We start from the raw sequence: 18,239 nt of genomic DNA on the forward strand, positions 1-18,239 counted from the left end.
CTCTCCAGCCTTCCACAAACTTCGGGCAGGGACACCATTCCTACCCCCTGGCTAATACCACTCCATGGACCCAACCTCCATGAATTGATCTCACTTCTCTTTAAACTCTGTTCTAGTTGTAGCCTTCACAGCCTCCTGCAGCAAGGAGTTCCACAGGTTGACTATTTGCTTTGTGAAGAAGAACTTTCTGTTATTAGTTTGAAGCCTGCCACCCATTCCTTTCCTTTGGTGTCCTCTAGTCCTTCTATTATGGAAACTAATGAAGAACTTTTCCGTATGCACCCTCTCCACCCCACTCGTGCTTTTATAGACCTCTATCCTATCCCCCCTCCATCTCCTCTTTTCTAAGCTGAAAAGTCCCAGCCTCTTTAGCTTCTCTTCATATGGGACCTGTTCCAAACCCCTCATCATTGTAGTTGCCCTCCCCTCTCCCACCCTCTCTCTTCCCCTCTCCCACCTCCTTTTCCCAGTCTCCCCCAGTTTTGTTCAATAAAGAGAGATTCTATTTTTGAACACAATTGTCCTTTATTTTGTACATCAGGAAGGAGGGCTAGGGAGGGGTAGTGGAAGGAGGTGAGGGAGGAATGGGGCACGAGCCCCCGATGGGGAGGACTGGGCTGGCTCTGCAGGCTTCTGGGGGTGGAAGCTCTCCCCAATTGCCCCCTCTCCCCAGATGGCAGCCTGCGGCAAGTGCAGCCGGGCTGATGGCCGAGTGCTGTGATCTGCCCAGTGTGGGTACTCTGGGCACTCCAAGCCAGGAGTGCTTTGCAAGCAGGGCACCCCTGAGAACTGTCTGTCTGGGGTGGGAGTCGGGTCCCTTTAAGCACAGCCCTCGGGTAGCCTGAGACAGCAGCTCCACACTCTAAGTCCTACTCTGATGCCCTGCCGGCACTGCTTCCGGCCATCCTTAACCTCTGTTCAGGGTCCACTCAATGTGGACATGCTAGTTCGAATTAGCAAAACGCTAATTCGAACTAGTTTTTAGGTCTAGCTGCGCTAATTCAAATTAAGTTAGTTCGAATTAGCGCTGTAGTGTAGACATACCCTGAATGTGGCCATAAACCTGGGCCTTTTGCTGCAGTACTTTGTGGTTCAATGCCACCAGAACACTTACTGGTAGCTTGGTGTGGGAAGGTGTCCTACTGTGGAGGACGCAATAAGGCTTGCCCCTCCAAAAATCTTGAGAGAAGTATCAAAGAGTTCCTATCTGAGAGCTTCATGGAGATGTGCAGGGAAGATTCCCACTCCATCTGCAGGCACATTAACAAGCTGTTTTTTTTCTCTCTCCCTCCTTCCCCCCGCCGCCCTCGCTCCCATGCTGTGTAGTCACAGAGCACACCGTGTCACACCCAATTGCTTTCACCTGCTTGTAGTAAAAAAAAAATTGCAAGCTTACCCAAGTGCCTTCCCTGGGATTGGTGATCAACTGGGAAACATCCTGGGAGGAGGGGACTGGATCCAGCATGATGAAAAGTTCTTGGGTCTTACCGATCACCAGCTGGCCATACTCCTCCTCCTCCCCCTCTTCCACCAGGCTGTCCTCCACGCTGATGCCATGGACTACAGAGTCAGGCTTAGGAAGCTGGTATCCCCCCGAGAATCCAGGTGCTCATAGAACCGGCATGTGTGTGGTGCTGCACCAGGCCATCTGTTTGCCTCCTTTGCCCTGTGGTAGGAATATCTCAGCTCCTTGATTTTGACTCAGACTACTAGGTGTCCCTGGAATATCCTTTGGCAACCAGGCAGCTTCCAATCTTCATGTAAATCTTCCGCGTTTGGTCTGCAGTTCGGCGCTCAGAGAGAATGGATTCCTCTCTCCATGCCTCGCTAAGGTCGAAGATCTCCTGGACACTCCATGCTGGTGCTCTTCTGCACCCATGGGACTTGAATATTTGAAATCATTGAAGTAGAATTGTTAGAAGTAGAAGTCATGGCCATGTATGTCGCCGTGTGGTGTGCTGCTTGCTCTGAGAGATGTCCTTGCAATGCTGGCCACACAGGAAATGAAGTTCAAACTTTCCCAGGGCTTTTTCTGTTTAGCTAGAGAACAATAGAGGTGTAAGACTGTGGCGCTATGAGATGCCTCCTAGGGGCCAATGCTGCATCTACACTATTGTAAACATGACCGCAAGTATCAGAGGGGTAGCCGTGTTAGTCTGAATCTGCAAAAGCGGCGAGGAATCCTGTGGCACCTTATAGACTAACTGAAGTGTTGGAGCATAAGCTTTCATGGGCAAAGACCCACTTCATCAGATGCATGACCAGGCAAGGTCAGGAATAGCATTACTCCTTGTGAAATCAGGAACAACCAACATTGTCTTCAGCAGCCCATAAGGTTGATGAGGCAGACTTGGGAATGTGAATGCATTGTTTAGAAAATCAGTCATGTGCAGCTAAATTTGGTGTAAACTCTGAGTGGACACCAGGCCTAAGTTGAAATAGTTCAATCTTCTTACTCATCCTCATACTTAGCTTAGATACCTAGCAGGAATTTTATATTATTTGAGTCCTAAGCATACATTACAACTCATTAGTCATTTAAAGAACTGGTTTAAGATGTAAATTCAGTTTTGGCACTTCTGTAGTATTTATGACCATTTTTAATATGAGATTCTGTTCCCTAATTCAGCTCTAGAGACTGTAACTGTGTTCCTTTGGACAACACATGTTATGTTTAATCTAAAAACTCATGCAATCATCACTTTTTTTGATAGGTGAATGGAAAGTGTTCCTGTTTATATTACCAGCAAAAGAAATGTCTGCAGCTGATCAGTTGTATTCCAGGGCTACGTCTACATTGGCAAGATTTTGTGCAAATACTTTTAATGCAAGAGTTTTTGCATTAAAGTATTTGCGCAAGAGAGCATCTACACTGGCATGTGCTTTTGCACAAGAGATGTGCTTTTGTGCAAAAGCATCCGTGCCAGTGTAGACGCTCTCTTGCGCAAGAAAGCTCCGATGGCCATTTTAGCCATCGGGCTTTCTTGCGCAAGAAATTCATGTTGCCTGTCTACACTGGCCTATGGCGCAAGAACACTTGCGCAAGAGGGCTTATTCCTGAGCGGGAGCGTCATAGTTCTTACGCAAGAAGCACTGATTTCTTACATTAGAACGTCAGTGTTCTTGCGCAAGAACTCGCGGCCAGTGTAGACAGTGAAATCTTGCTGATGTCGACACAGCCCTGGAGTATAATTCAGGGAAAGACATGCATGACTGCAGAACAGCAGGGTTATACTGCATCTGTGGTCACACCTGGATAACCTGACTTTCCCACAGTCACCCCGTGGTGAAATAGCATTTTTTTAAACCAAACCCTAATAACTACCATATTCTTAGAGTCATTGTGAACTTCAAGTTTATTTTTTATCAAAACAAAATAATTTAAGAATATAAAGGAACAGATTTTTTAAAAATATACAAATAAGTTGGTTGTATCATTCTTATCAACATTCAACAAACAAATAATATTTTAGGTAGCATACCTTGCATATTCATCAAAAATATGCAATTATATTTTGCAACTTTCAGGGCCTTCCAGTCCTCCAGTGTTCATACCTTTCATGCTTCTTAACTTCCCAAACAGGAACTTCATACACATATTTGCTAGTCTTTAGAATATGCCTTCCCAGCTTAATACACTATTTAACCATCTCATGTCCTTGTTCCATACATAAAAATCCCATTGAAATTAAGAGCAGTTTTGCATAAAACTTATTTACAGAATGGGGCCCCAATATCCACTGGCCTCTGACCTGTAAGCTTAATGGGCATAATTCTGGTTCTATTTACACTCCTGTCAAACAGGAAATAATTCCTCTAAAGTGTATGGAGTTAACACTTGTATTATAAAACCAGCGTATGACAAGTGAGATCAGGATAAGTCCCAGGGTTTCACAAAAGTCAAGGGGGAAGATAGCTAATTGTGCATTTTTATTAAAGCAAGACTTCCATTCTTCCATGCTGTCATGATCCCAAGCCCTATAGCAATCCTACTGAAATGCCTTTGCCCTGCAGAAGAAGAAACAAATCCTGCTTTACCCATTAACCTTTTTCAACATAAAATCATTATCATGTATAATCAGAAATCAGTATAACACTCTAATCATCAGAGGGGTAGCCGTGTTAGTCTGAATCTGCAAAAGCGACGAGGAGTCCTGTGGCACCTTATAGACTAACTGAAGTGTAGGAGCATAAGCTTTCGTGGGCAAAGACCCACTTCGTCAGATGCATGTAGTCGAAGTGGGTCTTTGCCCACGAAAGCTTATGCTCCTACACTTCAGTTAGTCTATAAGGTGCCACAGGACTCCTCGTCACTCTAATCATGATATCAATTTCCCTAACAGTAAAAATATATAGCAACATAATTTGATGCTAAATAGAAAACTCTGCAGGGCAAATTGAAACTATGGTCACTTTCATAATACATATGAGTGTAAAGGGATAACATAGAACTTAGCATTTAGTTCCATTTATGTGTATCCACAGAAGGATTGTCATTCTGGTACTTTTCATTTCTTCTTACAATATGCATATGTTTCTCTAACATACCATGACATAGATAGTACACTAAACCTTTTTATAACTAGGACCAATACAGGCTTACTTGTGCATGATTGCATGATTACTCTATCCTTTAAAGTTCATGCAATTATGAATAGCACAGGTAAGTTAATTCACTCTGTATATTAGTTCAAATTATACAAAACTCATAGCAAACGTAAATATAAAATTGGACTGCAGTACAGCAGTGAAATGATTTAAAACTTTCTCTGTCAACTTTAACTTCCAGTGAATGGTAAGTGTGTCTGAAATTTTACTGACTGGAGATGTTTTCGTGTAAACAAAGTAAATTTTGGGTTGCAAAGCAGAAGTTGATTTACATGACAATAGTGCTACAGATGCCCTGATGCCAAACCCTAGAAAAAAATCCATGTCATGTCAACTTTTACTTATTAGAGATTTAGAGAGAAAGGCAAAAGGTTTCACTTGGGTTAAACTTCAGAACAAAATAGAACAAAACACTCCAAGGTAACTTGCTTTTAGAGCACAATCCAAAAAACAAAATCAGAGAAAGTCTCTGAGATAAAAATTTCAGTACAAAGAAACATTGACGTTACCTGTTTACACTACAATTTCTCCAAGTAGAGCTAAAAGAATATATTTTTTTGTAGATTTCAGCAGAAAAGGCACAAAACACAAAGCAGGACATGCTTGTGTCACTTTCTCACAAAGAAGCATTGACCATTGTGCAACATGGAAAAAGTCAGTATTTGTGACATCTCACAATATCATAGATATCATAGATAGCTTCTTTTCAATGTACATACATTACTTCCAGTAAAGCTGGAAATAACTACTGAAGAGGGGAGCACAGGGATGAAGATATACCCATGGTTTGTTGCAATCTACACCTCAATTTATGCATTAAAGAGTCTGATTGATGTTTTATCATTATTGGTAAATAAAAACACTACAGCGTCTTTATAATGTAGTCTCTGGGTGCTAGAGACTCTAGGTGTTAAATGGAATTAATGAGGTTTACTGGAGTTGGGGCACCTTGTACATTTAAATATGTATTTTAACTGCTTCCTTGCTCCATTCAAAAGTATTAAAATCTGTAAAAGAAGCCTGAGTCCTTGCAAAGAAGAACCGTTGCTCTTAGAAGAGAGCTTTGCCTATACTATGCAAGAATGGCTATTCTGATGTTAAGGTGCTTCAGAAAGGCAGATCAGTGATCTGCAATTTCCATGGCATTTGTCTCCATAATGTACCATCATACACCCATCTGGTGTGTCACAGTGTTCTGTTTGTTATATTTCTATAACTAGCCTGTCTTCATCATCACTGCTTGTGTCATCATATTCCACTCGAGTTTGTTTCCTCATCCTCTCTAAACCTCTTTTTTTGTATGTTCTAGAAGGTGTTTCGGAGCTAGCTGTGGACTCTGTGGGACTTGAGGGAAATGAGGGCTCTTTAAAAGTATTAGTGCCAGTTTCGTTAAGTTTTCCTTGGCCATCTGATTGCAAGTATGCTCCATTCTTGTTCACACATTCATGAGGACCATGAGAAGTGTTCATCCCCTGTATATTAGCTGTGCTAGGTAAGCTAGTGCTTGTGATTGATGTCTGGGGAAGAGTGTTCACCTTTGATCCCAATGAAGCTGAACACACAGTTTTGGAACTGGGAATAAGTTTCCCCTTCAGAGATGAGTATGAATTTCCTTCCATTGGATGTTCCTCCTTTCCTGAGGTCTGGACCAGTGGGTATGCTGCAGCAAAACTTTGACTTTGTGACTCTACATTGAGTATATTTTTGTGGTCTGCTTTTGGCCATACGAAAAAAGGAGCAGTAACCTCTGAACCCATACTAACATGCTGACAGCATGTACCTGTGCCTATAAAATCAAAAGGAAAAGACCAAAAAGAGGACTCCACAGGATCAGAATAAACATTTGGCTGTGGCTCCACTGGAAATGGTTTCTGAAGAGTGAGAGGTTGAGTCACTAAACAGCAGATGTCTCGGTCATTGTTGGTTTGTTCTGTGGCAGCTTTCGCTGGTGATGAACAGGAGTATGTTACCATAGGTAATCCCGGCATTGCACTGATGTTCTGAAGAGAGAGATTGCCTCTTGAGGGTTTGTAATTTGGTGTAGTAATATCCTGCAACATAAGGGGTAGGAGAAAATGAATTTCAATTTACATTAAAAATTTCAATTCAAAGCAGTTTAATCATTTGTAAAGAGAAGGAAAATAATAATTATGTTACCTATAGCTATATAATTATATAACTGTTTATATGTGGGGTATCAGCTGGGTTATACAGGCATAAATGTGGTCCTCCTTCTAGACTACTGCAATAGTATTTGTTTTTCTTTTTGTTATAACTACAAAACAACAGTATTCATCCCTCAGTGATTGCTAAACTCTGAGAAATAAGGCAAATTAGTTGTGCATTTCTTCACTGGTTGTTGGAGGTTGGGTGGGTGGGTGGATGGTGTGTCTGAGGTTTTTTTTTTCTTTCATAGCTAGGGCTTATGGCTAAAATTGGAGGGTTGCCAACTTTATGTGGTGTATGTTCTTTATGTTGACATACATTGCAAAAGAGTGTCCATAACTGAGGCTACATCTAGACTGGGCCTTTTGTAAGCAGAGAGTATGCTAATGAAGCGCTCATTAGCATTTGTCACTCTGTCATTTGCATATTCTCTGCTGAGGCTTTTTGTGCAAAAACAAGCAGTGTAGACAGGTCCATTTTGCACAAAAAAAACCTTTTGAGCAAGAACACTTACTCCTTAAAAAAAATGGTTTACAGGTTCTTACGCAAAAGGCTGCAGTCTAGACATAGCCTGAAGGATTAAGGAGCTAAAAATGTAAAGTTTATTCTATTATTTGTGAGCAGTATAGAAATACCAGGGAGGGTGTGCATCTGCTCCAGTTTGTTTGCTGAGGGGCATCTGAAGTGTTACATTCCTAAATATGAGAACTAATTTTCATAAATTAACAAAATGTAATTTATGGTAGTAATTTATACTAATATATTAATTCTCATAGAAGCTCTGAAAGTGAGAGAAATACCATTTTAAGTTATGATATTTTCACTACAAAAACATTCTAAATTAAGTGATTTAAAATGTTTTTGCAACCATGATATCATCTTTATAGATTTTATGAAAACACAAAATATGAAAAGCAAACAAATGGGCAAAACTGAACTGCAGAAGCAGTCAAATAACAGGGTGAAATGAAGTTTTCTAAAATCAATGTCATCTTCTATGAAATACAGGTGAAACACCTACTTTTCCATCCAGTTTGCCTTTTTGCCTGAAGTTGCTTGAATGCTCAGCCAGTGAAAATATTCCTGAGTTATTTTTGTGATTCTTATCTTCTTTCTTATCATTATTCCCTTTGGATACTGGCTTGTCTGAAGTGGGGCAAGAAAACTCCCCCTGCTGAGGGCGATAATTATCTGTTGGGAAAGAAATTATTTAGAGAAATTTTTGAGGTTAAAATACAATGCAGCAGAAATTTTATCATAAACTTTTTTATATTTATGAACACACTTTGGCTTCTTAAACTGCTGCATCAAATTAATTCTGAACATGAATTATCCTAATATAATTTGACCTCTGGATTCCTTGCAAACTGTTAGCCATAGCAGATGTGTTGAGCAGTTGCTATTTGTAATCTGCTATTCAGCCTGTGTGACTTTTAATGAATATTCTTGTGAATACTTTTCCCACCTTTCTTTTCAATTAATATTCTTGTGAGCAAAATTTTGATGCACATATCTTTATGAGGAGCAACTTAAAAAACTCATGAATACCACTAAAGCAAATTTGCAGTTCTGATTGCAATAGGTAATCTTAAATATTTTCCTTCAAAATTTGCTTACCTCTCGATCCTTCAATGCATCTTTATACAAAATTTTAAATTATAGAGGCATTGACGGGAGTAGTGCAGGAGAAAGTTAGAAGGAGATATGTTAATAAAAGCAAGGGGAAAAAGAAAAAGAAGTTAAGGAAGAAGTATTGATGAGATACAAGTCTGTAAGTCAAGGGAATGGTGAGAAAGTATCTTAATTTTAAATTTCAGAATGGAAAAGTGACAGAATTAGAAGGACCTATTACAGTTAAGTTGCTTTGCCGCATTACAGTGGCAAGTAGTATTTGCAGTGTTGTACTCTTGGTGGTCACAGGCTATAAGAAAGACAAGATAAATGAGGTAATATCCTTTACTGGATCAAATTCTGCTATTCAAAGAGACAGGATTTCAAACATACACAAAGCTTTTCCTCAGGTTGTACTGGCAGAATGCATCATAAGAAACAGCTCAGCTCTTGTATATTGCAACTATACCAGTTCATGCCTCTAAGGTTACTGGCATTAAGTAGCTAAACTAATTAGATACATAATGAAAATCAGGGAGAGGTTATGCAGATAGTCAAAAAAGGCAGCAAAAGAATCTATTCATTGGAATTATATGATAATTCTTATTTTATTGCTCTGCACACTTCTGATATATGCTAAATGCTGCTATATGCTGCTAAAAGCCGGTTCTCACCCAGCACCGTCTCTGCAGTGCCAGCTGCCCCCCAACCTCCTGTGCTTCTGCCTCTCTGAGACATCCTTACATTGTATTCCTGGCTCATTGTCAGATCTTGCTGAAGTCACTCCACCTTTCTGAAACACATCACTTTTTCCAACAGTGTAATGGTGATAATTATGTTTCACTACCTTACAAGAGTATTATAGGCCTAAATCTTAATATTTGCAAAGCACTTTGAGATGTCTTATGGAAGGTACTATAGAAGGGCAGTGTTATTTATTTGTTTGTTTATTTTCAAAGTCCTCTAGAAACTAATTTTAGTCTTAATGAAAGTTTCTGTTCTCTTGTTTTCATATGTTCTGCCTTTTTGATGCTTAGGAATGTGCCAAGGGCTTTTGAGTGTTTCACATCTGTTGATCAGGGCTGTTTTTAAAAAGGAACAAAACAATGTTTTAAAATATTTTACTGCAGATCACTCTGCTTAAATAACCACATGATCATATATCAACTTCATAAACTTCCCTGATTTCAGCACCATGGTCAACACTAATTTCCTATTACAAATGAGCCAAACACCTGCTTATCACAAATAGGCTGTGTCCAGACTCAGGGGTTTTTTCGAAAAAAGTAGCCTTTTTTTGAAAAAACTTCACCTGCGTCTAGACTGCAGCCGCGTTCTTTCGAAATTAAATCGAAAGAATGCGGCTTTTCTTTCGACGGTGGTAAATCTAATTCCACGAGGAAGAACGCCTTCTTTCGAAAGTGCTCTTTCGAAAAAAGGCGTTCTTGAAAGCAAACAGGCTTTTTAGAAAGAGAGCATCCAGACTCACTGGGTGCTTTCTTTCGAAAAAGCGGCTTGCTTTTTCGAAATTCCGGGTGCAGTCTAGACGCTCTCTTTTGAAAGAGGCTTGCAGTCTAGACATAGCCATAGTGGCCTGGATTTTCAGCCCTGTGAGCTATAGTTAGATATAGTTTGGGCCTTAATGCAGAGCCCTGAACAAGATACCATCCAGGAAGGAGACACATAAGGCAGGATTCCTCCATGCCTCTTGTGCTGGAACTGTAGTCAGGGCAAGTCTTAGGCAAAAGTGTATGTGGGAAGATGTGGGCCTTACACCTTGTATGACTCATTTATAAGAAGAGATTCTTGGGTTCATGTCCTCTGGCTGGGGCAGGTTCAGGTCCGTCTGCCCCCTAAATTCCCCAGCCAGAAGGAGGAATGCAGCAATAGTGCACTTTCCCCTGGCTCCCTGATAAAGGGGAACAGCCAGCAATACTCTTATACTAATCGGGGAAACACCTGAGGGTGGAAGGCTCGGGGCTTGGGCAGTCTCAGATGGGGGAGTGGTGTCCTCAGCCAGCCTCTTTTACCTGCGTGGTGATTCTATCTCTTTTCTTTATGGTTTTCTGAGAAGCAATCCCTTTCCAGGCACATCCCATTTTCCTAGCATAACCTTGCTTTAAGTTGTGATAAGAGGAAGCTGTATACTGAATTTGGTGGTGCTAGCTCTTATCATTTAGGAAGCATTCTTGAACAGACAAACAGACAAATATTCTCTCATATATATAGTAGATGGCATTTAACCCAAAATACAGAAGCTAATAAAACCCTTCAATCCATGCTTTTATTCATTTGAATAAGTACTACAAGATTAATTTTATTCTGCAATAGAATTATAAAATCTTTTTGCAGAAAAGCAGAAACATTCAAAAATACTTTACTGCAAAATATAACAGTAAATAAGCTATAAATGTGCGGTGTCAATAGCTAGACATGCTTATGGATCTAACAAAAGAATCAATGATTTTTTTCTGCCACATTTAAGTTGTACAGTTTTTCTGTCTCTTATCTGTAGATATATACAGTTTGTATTTTATTTATAACTTGGTAATTCAGAGGACGTTTTTTATAGTTCTGCTAAGCCCAGATGTTGCAGGCAGTAGGGCTGGTGATTTAAGAGGTCCTACTCTTCTGAATCAACACTGAAGTTTTGAACCAGGATGCTGAGCTCCCAGAGGCCCCATTTTCAGATCAAAACTAAAATCCAGGTTCATGTTATCACTATACAGGTTGATGTGTTCCACTCCAGAAGTGGCTTCATTTCAGGGTGGGTTTGTTTGTTTGTTTGGCATTTCACAGTGTATTAAGAAACTGAATTATTAATTTTGTAAAGCACTTCAGATGAAGACTGTCTTAGAAAAGGGGTTCTCAAACTGTGGTTTGGGACTTCTCAGGGGGCTGTGAGATTATTGAGTAGGGGACAGGTTACGAGTTGTTAATCTCCACCCCAAAGCATGCTTAGAATTGTGTTAAATATATTAAAAGGAGTTAAATGCATACGGGTAGGTTGCACTCAGAGGGTATGTCTAGACTACAAGGAGGTTTACAGGATCGGTCGAAAAAAGCTTTCTTTCTCGACAGATCCTCCTCTAAACTGCTGCTTTTTGCCAACAAAGAGCTGAGTCGGCAAAATGCGGTGGCCATTTTTATGCAAATTAGGCACGGGATAGTTAAATCCCTGCCTCATTTCCAAAGTTGACCTGCCTAATCTGCATCCCTCTGCTGACAGAGGGATGCAGTCTATACATACCCAGAGACTTATTATGTGAAAGGGGTCAACAGTACAATTTGAGAGCCAGTGCCATAGAACACCACAATTAATGTTATGATCATTTATTAATCATAAATGCCTTTATTTCAGGATCCACAGTATAAAGTTGGCTATGATGTAAATATACATTTCTTATGCATTTGAGGATATCACTAATACTTGTGCAGTCCCCCCATGAAGAACTGCAGACTACTTGGGCACTTCCATGAAGGATAGCTGGCCGTAGTGACTCAGAGATCATATCTGTGTTATCAGCTGTTCCAATCATCAGGAGATGAGTGGCAGCACAAGAAGACCCACAGGCTAAAATTGTACTCATTGTGGGGACACGGTGTTTTTTTTCTTTTTTCATAGAGCTTGCACTAGGCAAGTTTATTATAAAATAATACATTTTCCCAGTATCTAAAACTGCCAGTTTCTATTACAAATCATATGAAGATGGGGATTTTGAAAAGTTGGGCCCTGGTTTGCTTTAATGGTCAGAAGAACATCATTGCAAAGGGAGAAAATACAATTTTTCAGCCATATATGGAACATATTGTATCTCAGATAAATTGTTTAATATTAAATATCAACCAAAGAAAGACTATTACATGCTTGTAAATATGAACAGGCAAGTTAGCCTTACCTTGCAAATTTGATGCAGGAGAGTAGCTTTTTTCACACTGATTAAGGCTATCGCGTGAGTGGTACGGCAGGTGCTTTTTCAGAGTATCTAATGCCCTGTTTGGAAGCCAGTGTTGCTTGCTCAGCCTTTTAGTTTTCAACTGAGTGTATCCATGCACATGGTTCCCTTTGGACCTGCATTGGAAAATATAGCATTTTCAGTAAAAGTACAAACAAGTATGTTGCGAGTAGTTGCTATTTAAAAGTAGATGAGTAAGCTCACAATTTTACTGAAATTCCATTTGGGCTGAAACTGATCTATACAAAATATGACAACAATGAAAAAGGGAAATGTTACTTTTATGCATGCCACAAAAGATCCTGTATTAAAAGAGCCTTAGTCAAAATGGGCGAAATCCTAAAAAGTTCATAGTTTTAGTGGAGTTGGTGGGAGCTTTGCCTGATAGCACTATGTAAAAATTGAGTAAAGACTTCAGAACGTGGTTCATCAAATGAAAAGAGCTCCCTACATTGCAGGAAACCCACAGATTTTGCAACTAGGCACGTTATCAAAACTAGGACTTGTTTGCCAATGGCCACTGGCTCAATTTCTTATGTGCTACTGTTTGGTTATCACTACTAAAGAACATAAATACTTCAAGGTTTAGATCAAAGAGTTTGAGTTCTCTGTTTTTTGCTATAAAGTGACAAGAGCTTATTAATTAAGTTTATATCAGAAATTATCTCCTTGGGGATGCTGATGAAGAAGTACTTGCTTATCTTCCAAAACATGACAGTACCTCACATCTGTGGGAGTCATAACATACATTCAAATGTATCTTAAAAAGTCACTAAGGCTTGGTCTACTACTGCAGTAAGTCAACCTAAGTTACGTTACTCCAGGTATATGAATAACATAGCTGGAATTGACATAGTTTAGGTCAACTTACTGCAGTGTCTACACTGCACTGTATTGATGAGAGATGCTCTCCCATACCTTACTCCTCTTGCTCCCAGTGGAGTACTGGAGTCAACCAGAGAGCACTCTGCCATCAATTTAGCAGATCTTCACTAAGGATTTGAATGGTTAACCAGTTACACAATAAGCATCACCCTTACTAGGTGCTCCAGCCCTGCGGGGCCCACCATGGGCGGGGGGCAGGGAAGCATTCCAGCCTGGCTAGAGTAGCCCTGCCTGTGGCAGGCCCAGCCACTGCACTATAGGTAGGAGTGCTCCTGCCCGACAGAAGCAGCCCCCATCCACAGCAAGCCCAGCCGGGCACGCCGCAGACCACGCTGGAGAGCCCCAACCCACGATGGGCTCAACTCTCCAGCCCAGCCAGAGCAGACCCCATTCAAGGCAGGCCTGGCCCAGCACACTACGGGCAGGGGCTCTCCACCCTGGCCAGAGCAGCCCCCACTTGCAGCAGAGGAAGCTGCTCCAGCCCGCCTGCTCTCTCCCATTTAATCAGTTAACCAGTTAAACATAATGTTTAACCAGTTAACTGATTAACTGGGATTTTACATTCTTGGTCTTTACTAGACCTGCTAAATTGACATTCCCTCCTCCCCCCAGTGCATCTATTTTAGCAGCACCAATCCTGTGGTAATGTGGACATAGCAAAAGTCAATGGGAGGTATAGTCTTAAAACACTTAGGAGTGTCTACACTGCAGTAAAACACCCACAGCTGGCCCATCTCAGATGACTCAGGCTCACAGGGCTACAACTGCCAAGCTATAAAACTTCAGTGTAAATGTTTGGGCTTAGGCTGATGGAAGAGTCTCAAAGTCTGCCAGGGTACACCATCAAGAACAATGATAGAAATGTAGCCGTGTTAGTCTGGGGTAGCTGAAGCAAAATGCAGGACAATGTAGCACTGTAAAGACTAACAAGATGGTTTATTAGATTATGAGCTTTCGTGGGCCAGACCCACTTCCTCAGATCAAATAGTGGAAGAAAATAGTCACAACCATATATACCAAAGGATACAATTAAAAAAAATGAACACATATGAAAAGGACAAATCACATTTCAGAACAGGAGGGGGATGCAGAGGAGGGGGGAAAGGAAGGAAGGTAAGTGTCTGTGAATTGATGATATTAGAGGTGGGGAGAGTGGGATGTTTGTGAGTTAATGGTATTAGAGGTGATAATTGGGGAAGCTATCTTGATAATGGGTAAGATAGTTCAAGTGTTTGTTCAATCCTCTTTGGAGAGTGTCGAATTTTAACATGAATGACAGTTCAGAGGATTCCCTTTCAAGTGCAGATGTAAAAGGTCTTTGTAGCAGAATGCAGGTGGTTAAGTCATTGAGAGAGTGTCCTTTCTGGTTAAAATGGCAAGAAACTGTTTTTTCTTTGTGATCTTGTCTGATATCTGTTTTGTGAGCATTAATCCTTTGGCGAAGTGTCTGAGATGTTTGTCCAATGTACATAGCAGACGGACACTTTCAGCACATGATAGCATAGATTATATTTCTGGATGCGCAGGAATAAGTGTTCTTGATCTTATAACTCACTTGGTTAGGTCCAATAATGGTATCAGCAGAATAAATATGTGGACAAAGCTGGCAACGGGGTTTGTTGCAAGGGAAGGTACCGGGTTGGTAAGAACAAGACTTTATCAAGAACAAGACTTTATAAGTGCCAAGTCTGTATCCAGCCCCTGGATTTACATGGACATTTCTATGTTTAAAAACAAGCAGACACGCATGAATTTGTGTGCCTGCTTTGTCAGTTACCTCCCTAATTGTGCAATTAACACATTCAAACAACTAGCTGTCTAGTAAAATAATGACACTCGTTTATTTTTTGAAAAATAAGTGTTCAGATTAAGAGATGAGAAAAAAAATGTCTGGCCCTAAAGTAGGGGGAGGATAAACTTTTTTGGAAAAAAAACACAGAAAAATCAGTCGGGGGCCACACACAAGTGTGAAGTGGGAAAAAAACCCTCACTGTGGCCTCCAGCTGAGAAAGAGAAAGACACTCCCCACATTCCCCTCCCATACCAGCCTAGCCTAGGGGTAGATTTTGTGCACTCCAGCCCCCAGTGGAGCAGAAGGGGGGCTAGAGTACTAGTGTGGGCTCCCCAATACTTGGGGGGTCCCTGAGCCTCGGGGGCCGGATCCAGGCAAGCCAAGGGCTGCATCTAGCCCCTGAGCCTGAGGTTCCCTATCCCTGCCCTAAAGGAATGTGACGAGACTATTTAGATGGCACCGGTCAGCTCTTAGGTCTCCATTTTTATTCTACTCTCCTTGGTTGCATGGTGCCTGTTGCCAATAATCTGACATAATTACTTCCTAAATTGACACTTGCAATTAAGTTTACAATTTTTTAAATTCCATGTCACAGTAGTGCCACTAAAATCGGTACATACAGAATTTGGACATTTCTTCTCTAGGCAAATGAGCCATAAGACCATGTATTATCTCATTCTTGACGGAGTAAGTGCCAGATGCTCATCTGATGTCTGCTTGTCTCCATTAAAGTCAGTGGCATTGTGCTCACTGGTGCTATGCTGATGTACATCAGCTGAGGTCCTGACCTCTAATTTTTACATTCAAAATTTTATTGGCTTCACTAAATGGAACGTAAACCTGTGTCTAGCCAGTGCTATCTCTGACTTTAAATTTCCTATTGCTAGATTCCATCACAACCAGTCTGTTACCTGAAGGTGCTGACAATCATTCTGCAAGTACTGGCTTCAGATCTCTCTTGCTTAATCTCCCAGGGTATGTCTACACTACCCCCCTAGTTCAAACTAGGGGGGTAGTGTAGACATACCCCCAGTGAGGACAATGGAGTCTACATGTACATGCTTTCCAGGGATCTCAAATTTCATTACTTTGCAACCCCCTTCTGACAACAGAAATTGCTACAAGACCCCAGGAGAGGGACTGAAGCCCGAGTCTGCCCCAGTCCCGCTGCTCTGGGTGGGGGCAAAGCTCAAGAGCTTCAGTCCAAGGCAGAGAGCTTGTAACTTGAGTTCTGCTGCCCAGTGCTCGGTGCTGGCTTCAGCTTTGGCCCTGGGTAGTGGGGCTCAAGTTTTGGCTTTGGTCGGGGTATTTCTAGACTGCATCCCTCTGTCAGCAGAGGGATGCAGATTAGGCAGGTCGACATTGCAAATGAGGCAGGGATTTAACTATCCCGTTCCTAATTTCCATAAAAATGGCTACCGTGTTTTGCTGACTCAGCACTTTGTTGGCAAAAAGAAGCAGTCTAGGGGGAGATCTGTTGAGAAAAAGCCTTTTTCGACAGATCCCTTATGCCTCCTGTAAGGAGATTTACAGGATCTGTCGAAAAAGGCTTTCTTTCTTGACAGATCCCCCTCTAGATTGCCTCTTTTTACCGACAAAGTGCTAAGTCGGCAAAACACGGTGGCCATTTTATGCAAATTAGGCATGGGATATTTAAATCCCTACCTTATTTGCAATGTTGACCTGCCCAATCTGTATCCCTCTGCTGACAGAGGGATGCAGTCTAGACATGCCCTCAGGCTTCAGTTCTGGGCTCCCGCAAAACTAGCCCTGATGACCCATTAAAATTGGGTTATGACTAATGTTCCTTGTAAGCTGTGCACTTGAGTGGCTGCAGAGGGAGAGATTCAAATGCCACCTGGTTGATCAGCAGAGTGCCCACAGCTAGGTCTTTTGTGTCTACTGGTGGTGCAGATTTGTACATACCTTGGTGCACATAGAAAAAATTATTCCAAATAGGGATGGAAAAGATTAGAGGAAACATTAGTCATGTCCCACTTTGGGGTCCAGATTCCCAGCTGGAGAACTGCTGCCCTAAGCCAATACATGGTCCCATTTCTGCTTGTATCTGTAAAGCATCTGATTCGTTGAGCCTGCTTTCTCTATGCTCAGCCTGTTTTTTGCTTAACAAGTGAAATATTTTTCAAAATCACTTGGTCTCAGAGGAGAAAATTGGTCCATGCATGACTCAAGACCCAGTCCTGGAGACTTGAGGCAGGCAAAATTCCCATTGACTGACTACAGATGAAAGGATTGAGACTATATTTTCTAAATTATTTTAACAGCATATTTGTGAATTTGATGCATTCTGTATGCACCAAAAATAGCTAAGGGATTAGATCATGGGAAAAAGAAATGAGAGAGAGAGAGAGAGAGAGTGCACAAAACCCAGCAATTTTTTTCCAACTGTGATCTAGCTATTCCACAGTTTGTGGAATCACGGAGGCAGAAGAGACCCACAGCTGCACTCTTGGCATAATTTCATTACACTTTCATTTTATCTATTGGAAATACAACCTAACTTTTAGCTTCAATTCTGGACTAAATGCATTCTTTTTTTAAATTTATCAATATAGAGACTACGTCTTTTCACTTAAGAGTGTTACTGTGTTTCTGATCTTATCCCTTTTCTTACAATATTATGACTGTCCATGAGGCATGAACTAAAAAAAAAAAAAGTGTCAATTTACAGTGCTACAGGAAAGATTTGCCACACTAATAATTCATTTCCTCTAAAACAGAAAAGTATGTGATAAACAGGAACTGAAAACAGTCACGTGAGAGTTTCTGAAAATGTGTATGGGGGTAGGGAATAGTCAGGGAAAGAACTAACAAGTAGAAAGAGGGTAATTCAGTCCTGAGAGTCTGCTCTTGTAATTCTATTAAAGTAAATAGAGATGTTTGTCTTTTTCAGGAGAGAAGAATTGAGCTCTTCAGGCCCTGATCCTGGATTGAGCTTTGTGTAGCCAGACCCTAACATCTACATAGGGCCCATTAATTTTAATTCAGTGAGGTTTTCCACAGTTGCAGGCCTTCCTGCACAAAGCATATCACAGTATAGGGCCCATAGATGCAGTCACATTAATGGCAGTAGTTTAGTTAATAGCAGATGAATCAGGATTTGGATATACACCGAGGCTGTGTCTACACTGGCATCCCTTCCGGAAAAGGGATGCTAATGTAGCACTTTGGAATAGGCAAATCCGCGGGGGATTTAAATA

General features: G+C 41.1%; 1 protein-coding gene across 4 annotated transcripts in view; it reads right to left on the reverse strand.

Moving 5' to 3' along the window:
- Window positions 1–4,284: 4,284 nt before the first annotated feature.
- Window positions 4,285–18,239, reverse strand: part of ZNF831 (zinc finger protein 831) — a 31,487-nt gene continuing 17,532 nt past the window's right edge. For all 4 annotated transcript variants that reach the window (XM_075901113.1, XM_075901110.1, XM_075901111.1 and 1 more), the window contains exons 4-6: window positions 12,285–12,457; window positions 7,796–7,965; window positions 4,285–6,659 (exon numbers count right to left, since the gene is read on the reverse strand). In XM_075901113.1, the coding sequence (XP_075757228.1) occupies window positions 5,811–6,659; window positions 7,796–7,965; window positions 12,285–12,457 (1,192 nt within the window). In that variant the 3' untranslated portion in view covers window positions 4,285–5,810. The remainder of the gene's footprint in view (window positions 6,660–7,795; window positions 7,966–12,284; window positions 12,458–18,239) is intronic.

Source organism: Pelodiscus sinensis, chromosome 18 (assembly GCF_049634645.1).
Source record: "Pelodiscus sinensis isolate JC-2024 chromosome 18, ASM4963464v1, whole genome shotgun sequence".
NCBI lineage: Eukaryota > Metazoa > Chordata > Testudines > Trionychidae > Pelodiscus > Pelodiscus sinensis.